The 25976-nt window shown below is 39.1% G+C and overlaps 1 protein-coding gene across 1 annotated transcript in view; it reads right to left on the reverse strand.

The window, feature by feature from the left end:
- The window catches only part of MAP2K1 (mitogen-activated protein kinase kinase 1), a 40123-nt gene extending 14903 nt beyond the window's left edge, over window positions 1-25220 (reverse strand). Inside the window, exons 1-5 of the mRNA XM_055717363.1 lie at window positions 24886-25220; window positions 7243-7453; window positions 5075-5221; window positions 1875-1952; window positions 1291-1342 (exon numbers count right to left, since the gene is read on the reverse strand). Coding sequence (XP_055573338.1) covers window positions 1291-1342; window positions 1875-1952; window positions 5075-5221; window positions 7243-7453; window positions 24886-24965 — 568 coding nt within the window. The 5' untranslated portion in view covers window positions 24966-25220. The remainder of the gene's footprint in view (window positions 1-1290; window positions 1343-1874; window positions 1953-5074; window positions 5222-7242; window positions 7454-24885) is intronic.
- Window positions 25221-25976: the final 756 nt, after the last annotated feature.

A 25976-nucleotide genomic window follows, 5' to 3' on the forward strand; every position in this document is an offset into this window, starting at 1 on the left:
GAAACTCTCCGTCTCCAGCCTTCAACTTACACTCATGTCAGGAATAATATAACTTATTACTTTACCATATCAAGTGTCATCTTTGTTTGATGGAACATGCAACAAATTAATGAAAGCTGGATTTTAAAAAGGATGACTACGCTGAAAATAAGGTAGTGCATTTATTTTACGGTAAACTAACTAAAGACTGCAGGAGTATAGCAGCAACACTCATTTTACATAGCTTCAGCATGTTTTTAAAATCATTTAAGTATAAAAAGAGATACAATTCTGCATGACAGATGTCTATAAATAGCATGTCAATGTAAGACAGCTGGTAGAAAGACTGACTTTCTTTTAAAAGTTTTAATGGCAATAGTAAGTGTTGAACTGACAAATTAATTTTAGGCCAGAGGTTTTAACTTTGAATATTTCCAAAGATTGTTGTTGCCATCCTTATTAGATCTGTACTACCAAAAAACTAGCAGTTGTGATGAAGAAATAGATACAGTGGGACAATGCTTTTTAAATATACTTTTCTTCGTGAAGAGTTAATTATGCCACTACAAAACCCCATCTATAGGTATCTTAACTGCCTTTGGCTTCTCTGTCTCAACTGAGTACAGGAATGGAAGCTACATGAAGAGCTTACCTCCATACATGTTGCCTCATTTCAAGTGCTCTTTAAGAAAGATACCCACAACTGTACTACACAGAGTATGCCCTCCCTGCAGCTACACTCGGCAATAGTTAACTTGGACCTAGTGCCATTGCTGCAGGTAGAAATGTTTGAGAGCTTCTCCAGTGCATACTATTGTCCACGACTGCAGCCTGTTTCTGCACCTGTCTGTGTTTACCTAGAAGTTTACCATGTACTTTTTTGTGTGGAAAAAACATTCTTCTCTTCCCAGAAAACGCAGGAAGGCTTATTTGGTAATTAAGGGAAATAGAGACTGAATCACTCTGGTCCTTCAACATATTCCTATCCTGACTGCAGAGGAAGTACCTCTTTCTGGTCTCAAGTTAAGATTGCCAGCTCTAGTGCATGCTGCCAAACCAGCCAAGTCACTCTGCCAGCAAGCAAACTGGCAAAAAAAAAAAATATAATCCCAGATAAACCACAGTAAGATAGCAGAAGTTGAAGATACATGATAGTCATAGTAAGAAATTCAGACATTGCTTACACCCAAGAAAAACCCTCTGAACCAAAGCCATATTGAGCCATAAAGAACCAACCACAGAAAAAGCATGTATTGTAACTTGAATAAAAATTATATTCAAGAAAAGTTACAATGTAAAATTTTATCTCACCTCTGTGCATTATTTTATGCTTTTCTCTCAGATACGTGAGTCCTTTTATTACCTAAAGACAAATAAAAAAATTAATTTATGAAGCAGAAGACATAATTGCATGCTTTGTCTATAGAAGAATTCCAGCTGAATGCAACAGGACAGAAATCCCCAAATGTAATCATTGCAAATCAGTATGTTGTTTTAATCTGTACATCTAGCTCAGACTAGAAAAAGATAGTCAAGCAACATCTTGCTGGAAGTTTTGCATACAGAGTTTGTTGCACAATAGATATGAAGAGATAACCATGTAATTAAAATTTTAATGAAGTGCTAATTCTGTTCTTATCCAGAAGGATCAGCCGATACAAAAGCAGAAAATCAAAGCAAACACAATAGAATGTGTTACACATTCCAATGCCCTGATCTACCAAATGACATGTTACAAAGACTGACTTTTTTAAAAGCAAGTGACGTACTTAATCCGGTAATATTTCTCTCTCCCACATCCTTCAGTCCTGAAGTGGCAGCTTCCTGGATCTGGCATTACCACACAAAGACACACGTACCCGCTCCCAGCCTTCAAGAGCTACAAACACACTTACCGCAATGCTAACTTTGCCCAGTATCTGCTCTGGAATTCTTCCAGCCTTTTTCAGTACTTGATCCAAGGATCCACCATCCTAATAATAAATGTTTGAATAGTCAAGCTTTAATCAAATTACTCTCAAACATTTTAGACAGGACTGAAGCTTCAATTTGGTGAGGTAAAAAGCATTGATTTTCATGTTTAACATTGTTATGGTGCGTATCTGAAAAAATAAGTCACTTCAACAGGAAATAGTCAGGTTTATGTTTATTTTAAACAAACATTTAGCCAGTAACAACATCCTCTCAAATAAACACTTCACACAATGATCTTTCATACTAGCATTTCCATGGTTTGGAACTTGTTAAGGAAGTACTGTCCACAAAGAGCTGTCAACCAAGCATGAAGAATCTTACAACTGTCTGTAACTTTAGGTCCACTGCAATAACATACAAGTTTTTTTCTTGTCACAGCCATGCCATGACACACTCTCCCCATCCAAAAGTCAGAATTGATAGATTTTATGATCCTGATTACAGGGATGAAAACTGGAAAAAACAAGAGTTCTCCTCCTGAATGTAACATGTGCTAGTGGCACCCCATGATCATCATTAAACCTGGATCCCTGTTCCCCTCATCTCCCAGATGAGATCCCACACAGAGAAAGTTGGCCTCTTCGCTCTGCATATCGGGCCGACTGTCAGCTTCCAAGGATGGAGGGTTGATTTGGCATGGCTCTCAGAGCCAAAATAGGAAGATACATTTTTCAAGTTTAACAATCTTGCTGATCTTATTAGACTAAATAAATAAATGCAGGCACACACACCCCCAAAGTCAAATACACTCCATTGTTGCCAAGAGCTTTTGAGAAGGAAAACTGTAAAAAATGCTTTTTTAGCAACTAATCCAACAATAGGCTTGTGCATAATTCTAGAAAATCTAGAACAGAGAATGTACAAAGAAGAAATTAGAAAATTATCTCTCAAATTAAAAAAAAAAAACCACAACAGTATCCTGTTGTCTGGATCAGCATTTGATACCTCCTAGTACTCAAAGACAAAAATCCAACTAGAGAAAAGTAACTGTCTTCTACTTTAACCTAGCTTTTGGAAGTTTTCATCATCATCTGTACATGTAGAGCAAAAAGCTAGAATGCCAAGTTTTATTATTTGAGGACTGAAGTATAAAACTCTTAAGAGAAGGAAAGTATGTAAATACTTATTTGATCATGTATTTTTGTAAAAAACACACCCACATACACTGTACTCGATTAAAAATACACCAACAGAAAAAAGTCTATATAAAACACTTACATAACTAGTCTGTATTTCTGGACAGCTTTCTCAGCAGAGACCCCAGTATATTAACAAAGATTTCATGCAGAGAAACACACCATTATTTCCCACCCCCCTCCTTGAGGACTAGCTCCAGTCCTGGAAGAGGCCGAATACAATTCGACTGCCCAGTGCTGGCTGCAACCTTCAGTGTCCTTTGGAAGGAGACTCCAAACCTTTTGCCCGTTAAATACCTGCTGCTAAGCAAAGTTATGCACTGCTTTTGAATTTATATAGCTAAAAATATAAAACGCTCAAATCTTCAAGTTCCAAGCTTTTTCCACCTCCAACTTTTTGTTCATATTCATACTTATGTTTTGTAACTCACTGCTAAAAATAAGAATTTTGACTGACAGTAATTGAAAGATAGGTACAAAAAAAGACCATGGAGATTCTCATCTAATCTTTTATCCAAAAGGAGACCAAAAACTTCCACATAATCACCTGCATTAAGCTAACAGCTTAACGGCTTAATTAAGACTACAGTTTAAATAATCCACCTTCTCTTTATATTTCATACCTTACTGATCAACTGTTCTATGTGTAAAATCTTGTATCCAGTCCAACCTACATCAGATTCAGCACTGAAACACCAGACTTCATACTGCCTTCTCTTCAGCCTAAAGAGATGTCTATTGTCAGATGTATCATTCCCTGCTTAGCAACTTCCAAAACCCAATTGCTCCTGTTAATTTTTCATTGACAAATTGAGATTCTTTAGGCCTTTTATTTCAACATGTAATTATATGCCACCATCACCTCTCTTTTGGCATGCATTAACATATGCGCTCTTTTAGCAATTGCAGAGGTGCACACCTGGGACATTTAATAGTGTATTCTGAAGCAATGCTCAGGCATTTTTAACATTTATTTTCCTATTTTTCACTATTCTTTTCAGTTCTGAGAAACTAACTTCTGTATAATTCCCAATAGTCATTTGTATTTTGGGGTATGCACACCTTCTATTCGGCTAGCACATGCTTAAAAACTGGATCATGATCACTCGTTTCTAGGCAACCATCGATTTCTTCTAAAAATTTCCGTTAGAGAAGACCAGAGAAGCATTAAAACAATCACATGTACTTTCCAGAAAAAATAAGGTTTCTCTCCAAAGAAACATTTTTTTTCAGGGAAAAAAATAGAAAATGTCTTCAGCCTTGCTGTATTTCATATTGTTAAAAACATCCTCTACTAAGCAAATGAGGCAAAAAGTCTGACTGACCTTTAATTACAGAAAATTTACTTTTAGTGTTTGGCTCCATATGGTTAGAGAAAGGCAAACAGAAGTCGAGAAGTACGTGTACTTTTCTATTAAAATGAAACACAGTTAAAAATATTGTTGCTATATTAAAAAGTTGTGTAAGATCCTTCTGGACTTGTTCACTTCCTGTGCACTATTCTTTGTTTGCATTTTCCACAAAATTTGAAAAAAGGAGACAAAATATATGGATTCATCTAAATAAGAATAAACTACATTCTTATTATAATAACTACTAAGGACTATACAGCTGTAGTATCAGAGTGATTTTGTTCACTCTGCATAAAAACAAAACTAACCCCAAATCAGAACAAGTGTCTAAGCAGCAGAACTGGGTAAAATTTTTAAATAAAACAAAAGAAAAAGGGCCACGGATAAAGGAGAAGCAATTGGGAGGCTACATTTGTACAGCTTTGACTTCTGCAGAAGAACAGATACTGGAGAAGGGGATAAAACAGACTACCAATCCCAACCTCGGATTTGCAAAGTAAATCCAGAACACAGTATTTCATTCTTTATTCATGCAGGAAGGTCTACCTTGTTAACTTCAGTCCTGTTGAACTCAGGTTTTGCATTAATGGGCTGTTACTAGCTGCAAGCTAAGACAGATTTATATGTACTTACCATATGTTCCATGCAAATGCTGATTTCTCCATCACTGTAAAAAGCTCCATAAAAGCCCACTATGTATGGAGAGTTGCACTCATGTAGAACTTGCAGCTCACGAATGATCTGGTTTCGAATAGCCGGCTTGATCTCTAGATGAATTAACTGTAAAATAAACCACTATTATTTTCTGAAGTGGCAAAGTGCCATTCAGAAGGAACAGGTTGTTCAGAGAGGTTTTCAATACATAGCTGGATAAGGCCTTGAGCAGCCTGCTCTGATCTCACGACTGCTTCGAGAAGGTCAGATGCATGACCTCCTGAGGACCCTTTCAACAAGAATTATTCTGACTTAATTATAAAATAATTCTTGTTTTCTTAGTGGCAAAAGGAAAAGAAAACACTACAATACAGCATAAAGAAGGTTGAAACATCAGCACCCATGAAAAGGTGGGATTTCTACCTCTTCTTTTCCCAAAAGGCTTCTTTACTAGTAACTTCTTGTTCCAGCACGTTTTCTTCACTTCTCTGTTTTTCATGGGTAGTTCAGAAACTGAAGTTCTTTATGTTCAAGAAAAGCCATGAATAAATGTCTAAAGGAAATGTGTCAAAGACATACTGACTCAGAAGCAGCTGCTGAAAACTAATTGCATAGGTGTTTGTAAAGCCTTAGTAGAAGGAATGAGCTGAACCTTGAATTAAACACTCTGCAAACTGAATCTAAAGGGGAAACTAAATACTTTGTTCTACTAGACTGTTTATCTCATACAATACAAGTGTATTTCTTTTGTGAAAGGGAAGACTAACAGACATTATGGAAATCAGATTTTAGTCAATATATGAAAGAAAAATTGCAGTTCAAACACCTCAGTTGCATCAAATATTAATGAACTGGGGCAACACTTCCTGTTAAGCACACAGTAGGTGGGAAAAAAAAATCAATTAAATTGAGTTAGTTGAAGAAAACCTCAGTGATTTGCGTATTTTTTTTAAATTCTCACACCTCAAAAATGGGCATTTTTCTATGCTTCTCTTCAAACTGTCAGTGTACTGAGCATGGTTTATTCTTAAAACTAGTACATGCACATTTGCCTTTAGTTTTGCTGAAGATAACCGTGTCTTCTTAAGAGATACCTGAACTCTTTCAACTTCTGAATTTACAAACACAGAAGTATAACAATGCAATCTGGGATTTGAGCACAACCTGTGTTTTATCCTTCTGAAAGGCTGGGTGAACCACAGTAACCTGCCTGCCACCTCACCCGCTGCAGTACAATGACATACGTGCTGGCACACTGCCTTGAAGTGCCACCTGGGCAATGAGTTTTGCTTCCGGAAGGAAGAGGTATGAGGTGTCCTAATGAAAATAATCAGCCAGTATCAGAGATGCATGTTCCCTTACTATACTTGGTTCTGAGGGATATTCAGAGAAAGCAAAAGCTCCTCACAAACAAAATGAGAATTAAAACATCAAGCTATTTCAGTTAAAAAAAAATAAATCTCAGCTCTCTTACAAACTAGGTCACAACCACTATTAGTTGTAAAGCATAAAGCTGAATCATTGCAAAATAATCTCACCAGAAGGGCAAGCACCTTTTTGTACAGAAGCCACCAGCACCCCATGATGAAACTATAGAACAGGAGATGTCACTGTACTCCAATGCATTCCCTCATTCTCAGTTTTTTTGGGTTTTCTTTTTCCAGTATCATCTAGAGGCCCTTTTCTGGTCTACAGCGGTGAAGGAAGATCTTAGGACAGGTGATATCTTTTCCATTCCTCTAAACTTATGGCCCAGAATACAAGGTATTATCCCTTTTCTCTAATTTATACCTTTCAGCAAGTTTTTAGGCCTTCTACTCACTATAGAATCTACAACATTTTCTTTCAAAGACATACACTCACCTGAAAAGATAGTATTGTCAAAATGGAAAAAAAAAAGGGGTGGTGGTGGAATGAATGCCTATGCTTTAATTACTGACATATGGAACAATTTCTGAAAATCTGGGAAGTTTAGCATAAGCAAATGCAACCTTTCCTACTTTTTGAAACGCAACTTTTGTGAAAGTTTGCATTAGTAATGTTCTTGTGTTAACACCACTTACTTCTCTAAATAAAGTCACTGTATTTCATTGAAGACAGCCTCCTTTATAAGAGTAACCCCTACATTCCTATTTTTAGGCACTCACCTTTCTTGCCATTATGAGACCAGAAGGCTTGTGAGATACTTTGAAGACCACACCACCATTTCCTGCTCCCAGCTCACTGATCTTCTCGAAGTCATCATCCTTCAGCTCTCCAACTTTTTGTTTCTGGGTAAGGAAAGCTTCAAGGCGCTTTCGTTGCTGTTCGTCCAACTCCAGTTCTTCCAGCTTCTTCTGAAGCGCTTCCAAATTTGTCCTGTACAACACAGAACAGCTCTGTTACTAAGCTGTTTGAGCATACCCAGCAGTGTTGCAAGAGAAAGAGCAACAGAGTACTGGGGTCAGATTAAATCCACATGTTTGCACCTATATATATCTAGAAGGATCCAACATGCACAGTCATCCCCATGAGACATATTATTGGAATTCTGATTTAAGTAAACAGTATTTTATTCAGATGAAAAATGGCAAATACGAACAGATGATACCCAGTTTCCCCATCTTTGAGGTTCTGTCCCAATTCACGCATGTTAAGTTTCACTACCTATGGGAGTGGTTTAATGACTCAGCACTTATGATCAGAGATCTCAAGAATCACAGCACATCACTATTTTTAGTTTCGCATTTTCAAGAATAATGTTGTAATTTCCTACAGAGTTTGTCTAAATGTTTTATCTACTGATTTTCATATAACTGTGTAACTAATAATCCATTCAGAAGCTTCTCACTTACGTAGGACAAAGTTAGCAACCACAGCCAAACAAACATGTATTAAAAAAATACAGCCACTAGAAACACAGACGTTTCTGTGGGGTTTTGTCATTGTCGTTGGGGGTGGTGGTTTTTTTTTTTGTTTTGGTTTTTCTGTCTTTTTGTGAGGGTGCAGGGTGGGGCGTTGGTTGTTCGAGGTTTTTTTGGTTTAACTGGGGAGAAGCAACAGCCCAAAGGCTTTAAGCTTCCTTTTTCTTTTCTTTTCGGGCACATCTACTAGAAACCTAGGTTTAATATTATTAGGAAATACAAAACAGAAACACAAAACTTTCCACAGTAGTTAAATTTGGGATTCCAGGCAGAGGTTCAGTTTCCCAGGAAGAGGTTTTTTTTTTTTTTTTTAATAACTAAACTTCAGATCCTATGGAAACAATTCCAATAATGTAACAGCTTAAAAGCTCATTTAAAATTTTCCTGCTTTCAGCTGCAACAGTAAGTTGCTGCAAGAGTAAATATTTAAACAGCAAATAGCTGTTCTGCTTAGCAAAACTTAATGCAATGTTCCTAGGGAGTAACAGTGTTGCTAGGATGAAAAACTTGAGGAACAGAAACTACTTCTTCAGAGCCTAAATCACTTTCCATTATCAAAAAAAACTCTCAATGCCAATAATAAAAAAAACCACCCTATTTCTATTCATCACTTCATAAAATGCCCACTTTCAAAACATGCTTACAAGAGATCTCCCCTGAAAGCCCCATAAAGTGCCAGTCAGTTGAGAAGATACAAGGTTGATGCTCCAAGAAGCAATGACAGATAAGCCCCAGACTCAAGAGGAAGACAAAATTAGAGGATGAAACCCTCAACTCATTTATTAGACAGCCTGCACTGCCAGGCAGGATAACAAACTTGGTCTGACTGTATGTAGGGTTTAAACAACGCAAACAGAAATAATATAAATATTGACAGCTTTTTCTTACTACACAATCACTATGAAAGTTCAAGTGATGATGTACTCCTACTTCATTTATCAGTTTAAATATTAGACAGGATGCAATTGCTAAGCTAACTTAGGAAGTTATAAAGCTTAGAAGAGCTAAATAGAGGAAACAGAATGACACCTGATGGAAAGGGGAGTTCTGTTCAGTCTGTTATTTTGATGTTTTAACAGTCCAAGCGTAAAGATTACCAGGCAACATGTGTGAGCAATTTTCACAAACACTCACCCCGGGCAATATAATTTGGCAACGCTGTTCAAAACCAGAGCAGTCTTACATAGTAAATTTTTATGTACTTATTCTACTGTAGTTATACTACTGTAACTATCTTAGTATAAAAATCATTGCATTCTGGTGCAGATAGTCCATTTTCAGACTATCCTGCAAAGAGAAACATACTCTTATTTCTGTCCTTGTACCATGCTTTATACCAGTATGATTACACTGGAATATAATCATACAACAAATATCCTAGAGTATCCACAATGACAAGTTTCCTTGTGTAGATAAGCACAGCTTATAACAACATTTAAGTTAATCTGACTTACAGACTCCCTTTTAAGGAGAAGCCATTAAGAGAAAGACAGTTTTGAAATCTGATTTCTAAAATGCAAAACAAAGCAGATTAATCACTGGATTCTTTTTTCCCCCCTCAAATGTGCCCAGTAAAAACAAATAAATCCTAGCCTGAAGTCAAAGTAACATGTGTCTTTTCTAGGACACAGCTGAACTAGCTCTTCTTACACTCTGATTGCAAGATAAAAATTGGAGCAAAGTTAAGCACCCCTTACTTTCCTGCAATAAACTCTGGAACAACAAACGCCCGCCACAAACTCTGTCTTTTACCTTAGATTACTGTCGTGAAAAGACAGAACTCGTATTTTTCAAAGAAGATAGGCTGGCAAACTCTGCCCGTACAGCACTCTGATACGCTCCCCACGCCAGACTGCCTGCGGTCAGCAAGGAGGGGAAGTGCTCTAGTGCATGACTTGCAAGGCCAGGAACGCACCGCCGGCTTGCTCAGGTGGTTCGCTCCTGTAGTGGGCTTGAACAGAAAGCTTTCTACACACACTTGACAGATACATAAATTCAGTGTTTTTCTCTTGAGCACAGTATGTTAAACTGATTAGGGAGTACAGATTATTTTTCTTTATTCTATAAAACCATACACAACTAGCAGAAATGGGTAACAGATTCCTGGAATTTTTAGGGCCACTACCAAGACAGTATCCTTCAATTATTTCTCTGTATTAGGAGCAAAGCAACTTCATAGTTCACATTACTCAAAAATAAACTCTCTCAATAGTACCGTTTACCTGCTTTTACCCTGTGCTTATACGAAAATCATCACTGCCCAGAACATATGGCCTGCAAAACATAATCAATGAGGCAGTTTTATTGGATGTGACTTTTGCAGAGATAAACCTACTATTCTGTATCACTGCTTTAAAGGAGTCATGACCACGTAGAAAAGAGCTCAGCATCTACTACCTGGACCTCTTTCAAAAGAAGCCAAGCCAATTCAGGCTATACAGCAGATTTTGAAGGAACATCCAAATAATTCAAGAAAACTGTGGCTGTGAAGTTAAGTTAAATATCTCTGAAATACAAATATATGAAGCTCCTAAATGTACTATTTCAATATTAAATGCCCTTTTGATATATAGGGCCACATTTTCAGAGAAACTCAGCAAGCAACACCTTCAGCTCTCTCAAGTTTGCATATGGAATTAATGCCAAAATGGAACAAAACTCTCCCCTCCCCCCCAAAAAAATCTACCTTTACAGAAAATTTCAGTTTCCTTTGAAAAATTTGGTCCAGTAAGTCACAGCAAAAAATTATCTTTATGTGCAAGTTTTGAGAAGGTGCTTGCTGTCGTTTTTGGGATTGCTGAAGAAGGTAGGGCTACTCATTTGGAAAAATAAAGAAACTGGAGACACAGAAACAGGATGCAACACGCTTTTCTTGGTCTGTTTTGAAGAAAAAAACCCAAAAAGCCACTATTCAGTTTTTCCTCTGAAGCAGAAGGGGTTTTCTAGGTTTAGACACACCACAGAGATGCTTGAGCACCTGCCTTAGACCAGACAAAATGTTAGTGTGATGAAACAAAACACTCGATCATGCTGACGCTTTAGTAACAAAAAAATTTGCTAGGATAGCATTTATCACATCTACGTTAGTCTACATACATCTGTAAAAAGCTTTTTCTTTCCTCCCCTCAATAAACTTGGCATCCCCTTGCTTGAAAGTATAAATTATTATTGGGGTCCTTGCTCAAACACTAGTCAGAAGATTCCAAAGAGTGTCACAGATGGAAAAGTATTTCTCCCATGAATCTCAGTACCTCACATTTCTCCATCTAGAATGTGGCCACCAGCAAACATCACCAGAATGTTCTAAGATCATACAGTAAAACCTTCATTAGTTGCAGTGATGTGCAAGACAATGACAGCAATGAAGTTCTCAGATCTCACTTGAATTTTTCACAGCCAATTCTCTAACTGTAAATTAATCTGAAGACTTTTTGTGAAAGTATTAACCCAATAAATGCATTGTCAGAATTACTATTCAGAATGTAAGTAACATCTCCAGTTAGTTTTATGATAATTGAATGACAGACAGCAGGATAGATTTAATTTTTTTTCATTCTGATCCTTTGCTTGAAGCACTAAATTTTAATCAACTTAAAATGTGAATAGTTAAAACAAAAGAATAATTGTATCATCAAAACTGGTGGTGGTAATTACTCTCAATATTTCTAGGAGGCAGGACTTCAGTAGTTTTTGTTTTGAACTCAAACCACCATAAGAATACTATCCCTTGACCAATAACTATGACTTATCTGGACCCTCACCACATAAAAACATCACAGCCAAGATGCAGTGCAAAGCACATACAGGAATAGGTGGATAAGTAAATTACTGCACACCAAGTTTTACAACTGAAACTAAATCAACACATATGAAATACCGAAGAGGGAAAGCTTAAGTCAGTTCATCACTAGACCACCATAAAAACGTTAAGGAAGCTTTGGCAGCTAAAAGTAGCAGCACGCGAGTGTGCTCATGTCTGCCTCCAAAAGGAGCACTAGTAGTTAATCTTATATAAAACTTTTATTTGGAGACAAAGATTCCTATTAAAATTCATAACCATTACCTGCTGCAGTCTTGGAGTTGTTTTTTCACTGTCAAAGTGCTATGCCTTTGCCAGAGTTCCATCAAAGCAGGAAATCATCAAATCACCTCAGTGCTTCACTATTCCAAGCACTACTCTAAAGCAATAGGTTATCATTTAATTTATTGCTATCAGTTTTACAGCCAAGCACATACTAAACATATTGCACTAGGGAAAGAATCCAGCTTTCGTAATGTGATCATATGAATGAAGCCAGGGGGAGGTCAGTGCTGTTTTCTCCATTTGTTAAAGGAACAGTGTAGCTTCACAGGCTATCAATAAATACATTCTTACTCAGCTAGCAGAAAGAAGAAAGCATACCGTCTTAATTGTATCTGAAGTCCAGCAGTTATTACAAGATATCTCTTCCAGACTAAATGGAAAGTTAAAGATGCACACTCAGGACTATTTTTTGTCCCCCCTGCTCAAGTGCAGCACCAGGTGCTCTAGAGGAGGAATTATCCCCACCCACACTTGATCAGGTAGGATATTTCCTATTCCTAAGTCAACACCACTTCTTCCTTTTTGTACACAAGCAAGTATGCTGACAAGTGCAGTGTCCTCCTAGCCACACAGCACTTCTGCTTTTTTTTTTAAACTTCAGTTACAGAACAGAATGCACCCAAACACAGCCCACCTCCCCACAAAACAGTGACCCTCTGATGTGTGCAGAGAAACTTCACCTCTGCTACTGGCAGTTCACACTTTGCAACATCCCCGTTTTAGAGGCAGGAAGACAACTGCAATCTGACATCCTGGGGGAAGGCACATCCACCCCTTCTGCAGCCAGTCTGCAGAATATCACAGAGGGGAGAAAGGTTTTCTGAGGAGAATCACGGCATGGGATGCTGGGAGCTTTTCAGATTCAGTGCCACCCCCTCTGTATGGGCACTCATCTAAGACCTTCAGAACCATCTCACCTATCCCAGTACCTTACCTCATAACAACAGCCAGAAGCAGATGCTTAGATAAAAAATACTGGGTGGCAACAACAACAAAGGAAAGTCAGTACACAGCAACACCTCTAGTTACTGCTGGTGTACACGTTCTGTTTTCTGCTTCCCAGCGATGCACAGGATAAGCTACATCACAAGTACCATCACTTCCCAGGTTACCAGGTCACTTTCTGAGTATCATACTATTCCCTTAAGGTTTGGTTGTAGGTTTTTTCAGACTTTATTAAACATCAAATCCCCTGTGATTTACAACCACTGTAAACATGCGTGTATCACACACAGGTAGGCAACGTAGATACATATTAGTGAGTTTGGGGCTATTGAGCAAACCTGTATTTCCTACACGCAGGTTGGGCAGGGAGGAGCAACGGGTTCTGCAGAGTGCTCTCACCCTATACACAAAGGTGGGCAGAAGGCAGGAAGAGACTTCTCAGTTCGTGACTTTGGGGGCAGCCACCCCAGCACAGAAGAAAGGGCACCTGGCAGAGATGCATTAACATTTTAGAGCATACTAGCTCTCTTTGAACCAGTAATGAGAAGAAAAATGCTACTTTTAGTCTGCTAGTACATGATATAACAAAACCAGAAAATAAATCGTTACTCTTAATTCAGACTAATAATAGTCCAAATCTTTGAGAATTTTTGAATTCACACTAGTGATATTAATCATATACTCAACCCTACAGGCTACATTGAATTGTACTCAACCATGAAGTCTACTTTGCAGAGAAGAAAAAAAATGCAGTAGAAGGAAAAAAGTCTGATACAGCCTTTAACAGTAACTTGTCAAATAGTTGTTCAAAGTTATTACTATCAGTTTTGCAAGCTGAACAATTAGTATGAGTGAAAGCATAAAGAAGTACATTCACTTTCAGATCTACTGTCACATGAGGATACAGGCTTGGGAGTTGTTTTCCAGAACAGTGACAGTAATGCTTTCCCCAAGCCTACACAGCTGTCAATTTAGAGAAGAAAGTAGGCAGTTCACTACATAATTTCCATGAACCACCTCAATCAGGGAGCTGAAATAAAGTATCAGGAACATGGAAGACATTCTGTGGTTTTGAAAAGACAGACTAGTATTTTGTATGACTATACCAAACCTGGGCAATAAGACAAATTTATTTAACTTTTCCTTTAACCAAGATCAGTTCACAAAATAGCATGTAAGATAAACGTAATTACAGTACTCTCATAGCTTACTGCACACTTACAGGTGTGTCTGTGTCTGGACTAACTTCAGTGCAGTCTCATCAAACTTGCAGTTAAAAACTCAAAAATATCTAAGCTCACTGTAAGTGCAAAGGTGTCTTGTTTGGGAAAACCCCCAGTATTTTTCAATTCCTGCTTATTTCCAATCCTGGCAACATGTTAGAGGTCCTTCATAAGCAACCCTTACAATGCAGGTGGGATATGATTGCCCCACTCACCTGCTCGTTCTAGCATGAATTTTAACATCTGAAAATACAGTTTCACTTTCATGATGCAATAAGACATGGCAGGGCATATTTTGAGGTTTAATACTGCCAGAAAAAGTTACCCAGTAAGAATAAGAGGCAATTTGATTACGATCTGGTTCTTCGTAAACAGTATGTAAAATAAAACTATTAGAAAAGTATTGCTCTATCCAAAAAAGTATCCTGCTAGACTAATTCAATTTAAGAATTCTCACGTTTCTGGAGCTGAAAAGCATATACTTTGAAGAAGAAATATGCAATACAACTTCAAGTCTTGTGTTGAATCTCCAATCAATAGGAAAGCTTAACTTCAAAAACTCCTTATGGGCTGAGCTGCTGGGTAGGAATCTTTGCTTTAAGCTTCCTCTTTTACTTTAGCCTAAACACCATCCCATTAAACATTTCAGACTATTTTTTTCTTAAATAAGCTAAAGCATGCCAAAGAACGTGTTTGAACTGAAGACAGTTCACCCAAGAGAGTCAAGCCACAGATGCCGTAGCACAAATGGACAGCTATCAGATTCACACCCACGGTGCCTCTTCCTACCAGATTTCTCTGCAGCTGTTCCCAGCCACCACTTGGAGTTACAGCCCTTTATCCCAGGTGGCAGGCTCAGGCACCCCTTTCACATATTTAGCTCTGTGGCTAAACAATGCAACTGATAAGTTTTGTTGGGCTTAGGGCGTGGTTTTTTGGAGGTTTTTTCCCCCCCTCAATTAAAAAGGCCTCCTTAGAACTTACTGTAGCACTGAATTCAAAGTTTGCCACAAATGAACTCTGCCATCTCAAATTAAGAAATTCAAAAGGCAAACCTCCAGAACCAGAAATCCAAGTTTTCAATCTGCCTTTCATAAGTATCTGTGCACCTACCACTGACTTTTCCTAGCCAGCACTAAACACAACCAGAACAAGTAAACCACAGGGCAATTAACACTTCCTTACAGACAGAAAAAGGAACTTATTTATTGTTTATTTAAAACACAAAGGATAAATAGAAGTTATAAAATTCTGACTTTGCCAACACTTTTATTTATAAAGTCCTGCTTTTCCATTGTTTTTCTCTGAACTGTGTGTTAAAATTAATGATAAAAACAAGGCATGAACAGGTGCAATAGTAATGGTAACAGTATCTTCACAACTCCCTTATGTGGTGGATACACAGCTTTTAAGAGACTACAATAGTAAGAAAGATGAAGTTACAGTATCAGTTTACAAGGCCCGTGAAAAAGCTGGGATTAGAACTGAGATGCCTTCTGTGCAAGAGCTCAACAAGGAGCACAGGATCACAAACTTCATCAAAAGCCACAGTCAATACATCAGGGACTGGGAAAGAAAATTGCCAGAACATGCAGTTGAAAATATACAACAAAACCTCCGTAACTGGGACTGAGATAAAAGCCATGGATGGAAGGTTTGGATCCTTGCCTGTATTTCAAATGGAGGGACTGCATAACAGAGAACATTTGCCAGTATAGCCATTTAGAGGAATAAATTAATAATTTTTACTTAATATATGTATAGACTGTACCAACACATATAAACACACACATCTATACCCAGACAGAATAATTTTCCCAAAAAAATGTATTCTTCAATTATTATATTTGCTACATTATATCTGCTGATTCATCTTCCCACCACATTGAAAAAAGTTCTAGAAAAACACAGAACAATGCTGAGCTGTAAAAACAACACTGAAAGAAAGAAGAGTTGCCAGGAATTTTCAACAGTTCGTTTTAAAAACTCGCAAGTAGATTTTTAAGATATTTGTTCATCCAAAGAATCACACACTACTGGAATATCTCTGCCCTAGTTCTGAGGGTGTAAAGTAAACAATCTGCTTTTGTCCTTACTCCTCTTGCATGTGTCACCCAGCCAGGGACACCACTTTACACCTCCTTCCACTGGGTGCTTGTGAAGCGACCAAATCCAGCTGAAAAGAGCATGTCAGTAGGTAGATGTTCTGCTGGAATTCAACTCTCCTCTTGTTCAGACAAGGCTCAGGATGCCAACAGCTTCTCAACAGATGTTTGCAAAGAGATACTGAGCAGTGAATTAGTCTTTCCCAGTTGCTCAACTCCTGTGGGCACTAACTGGCAGAAAGCCTTGCACATTCATTCCAAAGTATAATCAAGATTTTGTCCAAGTAATATTGAACATACATCAAATCAGAAGTCATCTGATTAGTAATTTCTACCAACACATTAGTAAGTTTAAAAAATATATATTCCATTCTTCCAAAGATTACTTCATTTTTTAAATTTTTTTTTCAAAGGAAGCAAAGAACCTGTTTCCAAAAAAAAAAAATCAGCAAGCTAGCAACCAATGCTGCCAACTAACATTGCTTCCTCAAAGACACATTTTTGTGCTTTGGCAGTGGAATCTGTACACTTTACGAATCCCAGTCAATCCCCAGGGCTATTATGGGAGAACAAACGCAGCTGTAAAAAGGGTAACATAGGCAAGAAGGGGTGGGGGAAGCCTTTTTTACTGGAAGATTTAGAACTTAATAATTTAAAGGAAACATCTAGGTTTACCATACATAAAAGAAAATTCCTTCCTCAGTTCATGTCACAATGCTTCTCTTGTATACACTGAAATAGTCAATATCCACTGAAATAACCTGTCTCATGTAAATTCCCAATAATTTCCCTTTTTTTTTTTTTAAGATAGTGCTAAAGCAAAGACTCTTTGCTCAGATTAACAACAGTAGCACTGTTGTTATGCCAAATAAATAATTCAGCTACATACTTGGTTTACCTAGCCCCTTTCAACCTTTTTTTTTTTTTAAGTCTTTGGTGACCAGGTAATACTGCAAGGTCTCAGAGGTAATCTATTCCTCTTGAGAAAGATCTGAGACTATTCAATTAAAAAAATGTGCTACTCATTGTTGTAATTACTGAATTTCAACATATCTTAGTAGTATCTCTCAGGTTCCAAGTATACTGTCACTTCATCCTGCAAAAGCCTGGACTCCTGCCAGAGGAGGTGGCTCTGCCTTACTTGTACCCCTAGCCATTCATTCCTAAGCAACCAATTTGGGTAACAGACTCATTTAAAAGTTAACTAAAAAGTACTGCAAATTCTCAGCCAGATTACTCCCCTGCTTAAGTTCACTGTGCAGCTACATCAATGCTGCTGTGAGCAGAAGAGGGCAGCCCTCCAAAAGCTAACCTGGGCTTCTTTGGTGGGCAAGTCCTCAAATCCCTATGCACATCTGACTCACTGTCTGTAAAAGTTAATACAAGAAAAGCATCGCGAAGCCACAGGCACAGCAAAGAGAGGAAGGGACTTCTTCAGAAGGTGCAGGATTCCGCACCTGCTTAACTGTGAAATCACATCTTCGTAATTATCCGCAGAATGGATGTCGTAAAGGTCAGAAAAGGAAAAGTGGCTGGATTCTATTTAAAGCCTGCTTCCCTTACCTTTCATTTCATTGGAATACAGCAACATATGTTTTTAGACACAGTTTTTATTTAACTGTCCTAAATGGTTTAGGCTTTTCGGAAAAAAAGACACCATAATAACTAAAGTATACCTCCATTCCTATCATTATATTTAAACATACATGTAAGTACGTAACATTTGTTATGTACTCAAAGATTTGTTATTTACTGTCACCTCAGCATTAAGTATCTTAAAATCTTTCCTACATCCATAATTGTAAACTAAAAGCTGCTTATCAGGTAAGAAAACAGCACAGGTCGATTTGCCACTTGCATTGATTTCTATACTAGTCACATATACTTCATTATTGACTTCCTATATTATTTCTGGATGAGGGTGCTGAAAATTTATAAGGTGATACAGGCTCTTACTTGTCACTATTGTAACAGATCATATGTTCTACCAGCTTCTTAAGTATTATTAAAACCCTATTTATAATTCAATAAAGGACTATGCCAAGTTCATGCACATTTAAAGAGAATGCTATGAGCATGTTTTAATCTAAATTTGGAAGATTTAGTGAATAACAAAAAGCTCACAGTTTCCTTGGAATTACCTAGCATTTACGATTGCCTGACTAAAATGCATTCTCTCATTCCACATGTATTTGTACACTTGGTTAATCCTTCATTAGCAGGGGGATGAAAACAAGTTTCTGATATTTTTTTTTTCTTAAAAATATTTACAAGGTCGCAGTAATTCCACATGCATATTCAATGCAACCGCAGTCCTGCCAGATCTGTCAATAAAATTCCAGGATCTAATCTTCCTGAACACTACACACAGGTCCAAAGCTCCCCTGAAGCCAAAAGAATTCCATAGAACAGCTGCCCCTCCTCAGAGACTTTGTGGTTTTAGAAGGAAAGAAAAAAAACTCTCCCCAGAACAAAGGCAGAAGCGACCCAGCAAGCATTAAAATTAAGAACTCTGAAAATCTTCCTTCCATTTAATCTAAACTCACACCCAAGAAAACTCACAAAAAAAATTACTTCACGGAGGACAAATCCTCTTGGAACAAGGTCTATGGGGAAACAGTCCACTGGTTCTGCTGCTCCCTCATGCTACTCCACAATGCCAACTTAAAAGACAGAAAACCCCAAAACCACACTACAGATGATGGGAGTTAATCCCCCTTTCTACTCCTAAAAAGCCCAAAGTGAAGTTCCCTTGAGAAAGATATTGGAAAACATGAAAATTACAAGATGCATAGTAAGCAAGCAACTATTTATTTTGCAAGTTGTAATATAAATTGAAGTTCAAACCAGTTTTGCATAATGCCCAAGTTCTTCTTTGACTATCAAATACAGGCAGCTGTACTCAGAGGTCATGCCAGCTGTTCAGGGGCTTCTTTAAATGCAATGTAAAGAGAGCAAACTGAAAGAAACATCAAGAAAAAGCTAGCAAATTAACACCACAGTTCTTAACCTGTGATTGGAACTTGCCAGTCATCTATTTCTACAGAATTACTCTTTGGTTTGAACAGTTCTAAGGCACAGATGTACTATAAATTCGAAGTTTTTACAGAAGAAAACCCAGAACTGCCCATCATGAGCATAAGGACCACCAATAACAGCATCATGCCTCATGACCTGTTTCCACTCACAGTTGTTGGACTTTCAGGCCTTTGAAAAAAATAGTTCCTAAGGTGGAAAAGACCCATAGACAGTACCTTCTTAAGTTCCTCTCATAAATCTCGTTCTTTAGAGAATACTAAAGGAAGATGCAAACGCCACTATCTACTTTTTTTGTTTACATTTTTACCTAACTAAACACAAACCAGAAGCCTTTTTTCATACCATCCTCACTCCTCCTTGCCAAGAATATAATCTTACTCTGCTCATTCTACCTCACAGTATACCTCGCTGCGTCACATTTAAGATTTGCTTGGCCCCATCTTCCTAGAGCAGAGATGGTAGCTGAAGCTTGATCTGGGAAGACACTGGTTGTTGCTAAAACACATACACGGTTTGTATACTTTATAATTCTTTAAACAGAGCAAGGGGGAAAGGACATTTCAATCCCAACCACCTTCTCAATGTCAATGCTTGTACAACAAGAAAAAGTCAGTGGCACTCAATTTGAAAAAAATTATTTCATTTTTATATTTAATCAAAGTCCCAGGCACTTCTGGAAGATTCAAGTTATAATACCAGAGACAGGGAAGTTGTCTTTATTTAATGAGTCAAGGTAAAAGGTAAGGCTTTAGAGCAGTTAGTTTGTAAACATATTCAAGTGTAACTGATGTACAGGAAAAGGAACCAGAAAGAGTCTCTTCTGTAATTATGAGTTTTAAGCAGTGACAAACATTAATAGGCATTAACTGCAGCAGTAAACTCTTCCAATGTAGACAAATGAACTAAAAAAAATAACTATAATGCTCATTTGGTGGCTTGTTGGGATTGTTGTGCTCTATGACAAAATATGTTGTATTGACTATTACACTTTTTCAAATAAGTTACAACAGGCTGTGAATATAGTCTACATTACAGGCCAAGATATTCTATCTCATTAAATATAATTTAGGATCTCAAGGCACAGGCTCAATCAATTTTTTTTTCCCCTATATGTGCACTTCTGGACATGGGCATTTTAACTAGTAAGTTTTAATACACTTTCCTAAGATCAGTGCAACACTTCAAAGCTCATTATGCACTCTAACTTTTAGACATTAGGTTTTGATCAATAAAAAAGTACCAATTTTTTTAAAAAATTATAATATAAGACTAACTACGGAAGTCTTGGGTTTTGTGCCATCTCAGTTAAAAGCAGTTTAAGTAAATTAATCACGTTTAGATATTTGGTTTGAATTAAAATTTATATTTAATGAGAGACAAATAGATGCTTGATAATTTTTTTGTTTAAGACAACAAAACAGTTAAAAATCAGTAAGAGTTTGACAGGCTCATAATGGATTACTAATAGCATCAGCTGTTCCAGCGTTCAGTGATGAGCCATTATAAGACTAGTGCATCAAAGAAAGCAAGAGACCGAAGCTGGAGAACAATAAGGTACCTTAATTCTGTTCTGCTATGCAAGAGAATCGTTAGGTGGCTGTTTAATATTATGTTTTCACCCAGGAAATAAAATCAAAAATCCACACATAAACACTATGCACCTCAATATAAAATGCTATTTGAGACAAGACAGTGGAACATCTGTTTCAGCACAGGCTGTACATAGGATGATACACGTCCTTATCCAGCATTTAGTGGAATACCTACAGCAAGCTAAAAATCCACTTGTACCTTATCTTCACTGGCATTTTATATTAAATTACCTTTCTCAAGATAAATATGATCCCTCGCTTACTTTTTTTGTAAAGACACAATTAAAGAATGACATGAAGCAACTTTCTTTTCACATGAAGAAAAAAGGTTCTGTAATACAGGAAGTGGCATTATCTTGAAACCTACCCCTTGGTCCTTTGTAGAGCTTCTGCTTCATATTCTGGGTCTAGTTTGGATTTAGGGAAGACAGAAATTGGGTAACAGCAGTCAGATATTCAAAGGGACGGGGAGTGAGAGGTTTGAAAGGAACAGAAAGTGGAAATTTTGTTCTTGTTTCTTTTGGCTATTAAAACAAACTATCTGAGCACGTTCAGTCAAATGAGAAGTATTCCTTTTCTTAATTTTCTTTCAGGTTTGTTTGGTGTTCTTCCCCCTGCCCCGATTTTCTCTGCAAAATCTTTGCACAGGTGTAACTGTGCAGCTCCAAAAGTAGCAGAATAAAATTAAGCCTGCAGCTGGCCAACGTCATCTTGGTTTCATTCTGACAATCTGAAGCAACACAGAGCTCAAGAACAGCAGCACAGGTTCGACTCCATGCAACTGCTTTTCAGCGGGAAGCATCAAAAACAGAAATGAAGCTCACAGCACAGGAAAATCTTTCATTAAGTTGTCTCTATTGTCCAGCAGGGTAGCTAGGGATTTGGATGGCCCTAGAGAGAACCACAACATCCTGTACAAATAATTAACCGCTACAAATAACAAAACCTGCTGTCAGAGAAAAGCATTGTGAAATTTTCATTAAGATATTTGGTATACATATATTTAAATTGCAAGTACTCTAACTCTCCTTTATACAAGCTTGCTAGGGAAAAAAAAAGAAAAAAGGGGGGGGGAAAGCATCAAGCAGGTGAAAACCAGGCCTCTTATGCATACTTCTTAAAGCCCTACACCTCATGCTATAAGCTTTCTCCTACTCTAGTCAATGAGTTCCTATCACCAAGGATGAAGATGGAGGGCAAGACATGAATAGAAAGCACAACATCCTGACTCACCCAGCCCCTTCTTCTTTCATTTCCTCCCTTTCCCCTTCCTTTCTGCCAGGAAGTCAAAGTATCATATGTTCTCATTCCTAAAAGTATTAAGCTTCAGTATTTTAAAACTAGCAAGAGATTCTGGGGATCAAATACCCATCACAATATGTTCTAGAACTTTCCACCATGACAGCTAGGAAGTTTCTGAATGCCAGTGTACAACTACTGATGGCCAATATATATCCATTGGGTTTTGGGCCTAAATAGCTTACTTCCTTCTGGATGTTTAGGTCCTTCATGCATTTACAGATGGTAATCATATCACCTAGCTAAGTAAAATAACGATTCAGAGTTTTTTTTCATTCTTTCTCTTGAGAGGTTCTCTCCTCTGAAAAAGAACAGGGAAGCATCCAAGATCATTTGCAAAGTGACAGGTTTGTATACAGTGGAAGCAAATGAGTAACTGGAGACTCACCTAGCCAAAATTCCATTATACCAGGAACAGAGCTTTAGAAAAGTGTTAATATGGTAGCCCACAGATGCATAGCATACTTGAAACACTTGACAATGTATACAGGCTGACAAACACCTCTACTGTTGATCCCAAGCAGTAACCAAAGGAGGAAAAAAAAAAGCACAAAGCAGGAGAGGGGGGAAAAAAAAAGAAACAATCTTACAGATGAAGAAAAGAAAAAAGTTTTCAATTTAATTCCAAAAACATTTCCAAACTCTGATGCAACTATTCTTTGCTATTTGAAATCTTTCACAATGATGATTTAATGTTAGCAGGATGAGGGGATATTTCCATGATTAATTAATTCTGGCTTTTTATAGGACAACAGATTGCTGGATTTACTTTCACTAAGCTACTTCTTTTAGAAATACTTGACACATCTCTAAACCTGGCAAAAGCTGAGTATAAGGTCTTATATATGACAAAGAGCAGAAGTCTAGGAGACACACATGCCAAACAAATCAACATAAAGAGAAAACTGAGCAAGATAATTCAAAGTAAACAAGATTCAACATTCCTATGAATTTCCAAAGGTTTCCAACAAGTAAATGAGTATCACACATATAAAGGTGATTTAAACTTAACATTTCTTGAGTGAAGAAACACAATATTTAATATATTGCATGTTTGGTGATTAACTTCAGGTGCTAAAATCAGCAAGTGATAGGTATGTCTGATTTATTTGAGAACACAAAACTAATACGCAGTAGGGATCCCTGAAGACTAAATCAACATATCCCCAACTACCTTGCAGAAAATAAACTAGAAAGTGCTATACAGGCAAATATAAAAATAGTATTTTCCCCCCATCAATCCAGAACAAAAACTGCATAATATTCAGATCATAATGCTTAGATACAATCAGTAACTCCTGCCAAAGAATAGTTTTTAAACAGCTCATCTCTCAGTTAATCATCAAAAGAGTTTGCTAGAAATGTCACAGCTGTTAGATGCTGAATTTTTTTTTTTTTTTTTTTTTTAAGGTGTTTGGGTGGTTAAATGAGATCGGAGCCTGTCTGAAAATGTGGCAACAATGACACATGCACAGCACTTTAAAGCCCAAGCCTTGTACGTCTCACTGCAGCTCTGTCTCGCACACCCTCTGTCAGGGTGGTACACCAGCTTATGAGAGCTCAGTTTACATACCCAAGAGAAGACCGAACTAACCATACAGGGGCAAGAATCTGTTCTTCCAAGACACATCCTTCTTTTGTTTCAAGGCTCAGTTAAGAGCTAGCCCATCACCTTAATCTAAAAATTAAGCGGCAAACACAAACCTGTTAACCTCAAAGAAAAACCTCTTATGACACCTCACCACTTTAAGGTGCTGGCACTGTACCTGCACAGCTGGAGCCACCACGCTCACCCAGGACCACAAGCAGCCTGTAACAACCCAACACTCAGTCTTCCCCCCCACAGAAGTGCACCCATGATTAGCTCAGACCTACCTTCCACACGTCTGTACCATGTAATGTTTGTGTTACACGTAGGAAAGCTCAGAAGCAGTTTCTCCAAACATTCACTCATGTACCTAGCACAAGGTGCTAATTACTGAAAAACAGATTTACTGAAACTAGCATTAGTTTGGTTTAAAGCCAAGGACAAGGAGAAAAAAAAAACGAAATACCACAGGACGCCTTTTTTACAAATCGGTGATTTACCATATGAATTCTCCCACAGATGCACTTATGAAAGACGCTATCGGAGATGTGTAATTTGGCACTTACTAGGTAATTATATAATCTAGGAATTCAGTGGATACCAGCACGGACTACGAGAACAGAGTTACCCAAGTTTTCCCCTATTTTTTCCCCCGGCTTAATTACCTCGCGCGTCTGACAGAAGTTCACCATCCGCTTCCCCGGCTGCAGAAACTCATAGCAGCTACCGCGGCGGGGGCACGCACCCCCGGGAACCCACTATCTGATTTTTCTGGAAACCAGGCCGGGCCGGTTTACAGCGAGGGGCGAAGGGGAAGCCGGCGCGGCGGGGCCGGGGCCGCTCCGCGGGTGGGACCGGCGCTCTCCCAGCGGGGCCCACCCCCGCCCCGGCCGGCGGGAGGGCTGCGGCAGGGGCGGCCGCGCCCCGCACCTCAGGGACGCAGGACGGCGGCGGCCGCAAGGCGCGGGCAGCCCCGCCGGAGCCCCGGCCACCCCCGACCGGCTGCACTCACTCTGCGGAGCTGGTCCCGTTGACGGCGGAGCCATCCGGAGCGGGGTTCAGCTGGATCGGCCCGGGCTTCTTCTTCGGCATTCTGGCCCCCAGACGGCGCAGAGGCTAGCGGACGGAGGCGCCCCGGCCCCGCTCCAGCCAGGTTCGGGGGACTTCCTGCGGCGGAGCAAAGTTGGGGGCTCCGCTTGCCGCCGCTCCCCCCGCGGGCTGCGTGGGGCGGCCTCCTCAGCAGGCGGGCACCCCTGCCGCCGCCAGACCCCGGCCGCGCCGCGCCGCCCCCCCCCCCGCCCCAGTGCCGGCCTCCCCCGGCAGAGCACCGCTCAGCTCCCTCCCGGGCAGCTCCCGGGCTCAAAATGTGCCCTTCTTCGGGCCTGCGCCTGCGCGCACCCCCCGGGCCGCCCGGCGCGCAGGCGCGGTGCGCAGGCGCAGGCGCGCTGCGGGCAGAGAAGCCGCCCCGAGCCGTGCCCTCACGGCGCTGCCCGCAGCTGCGGGTGCCGGGGCGCGGGCAGCGCGGGGGGCCCTCCCGCCGCCTCGCACGGCCAGCGGCGTGGTGACAAAGTTTGCGCGTTGTTTGTCTTGTGCTTTGGAGAAGTCTCACAGCGGTTAATTAAAACAGCCGCTCCCAACCAGCAGTATCGTTTTGCCCGCAGAGCCCCCCTCCCCCGTTGGTAGAACGGGGGTTATGGAGCGGTGCATTTATCTCCCTGTATGCCATCGCTGAAGTACCCCGATGTGGAAACTACTGCATTGGTAATTAAAACATAAGCCTCGTCTGGGGTAATAACGGCTGCTAAATTTTTCCCAAAGTAAATGCCTGAATTAAAAATGGAAACTGAGGACTACAGTTACAAAACTGTGAATTATAAATAGTAAAACGAGTATGAAAATTAAATACCCGAGCTGCGTTTGTTAAAGCGTTGCTGTAGCCTCACGGAACGGCCGGATCTGGTCATGTACGTTTCACACATTCGCACCATGGTGGTGTGTACATCACTGTGATGTTCTCACTTGCATCGCTCTGATTTTGGGGCTATCTAGGATTTTGTAATAACATTATTTTAGTGAACCTAAAAATATAATTTTATTTTCCAG

The sequence above is a fragment of the Falco cherrug genome, chromosome 7 (assembly GCF_023634085.1).
Source record: "Falco cherrug isolate bFalChe1 chromosome 7, bFalChe1.pri, whole genome shotgun sequence".
Lineage (NCBI taxonomy): Eukaryota > Metazoa > Chordata > Aves > Falconiformes > Falconidae > Falco > Falco cherrug.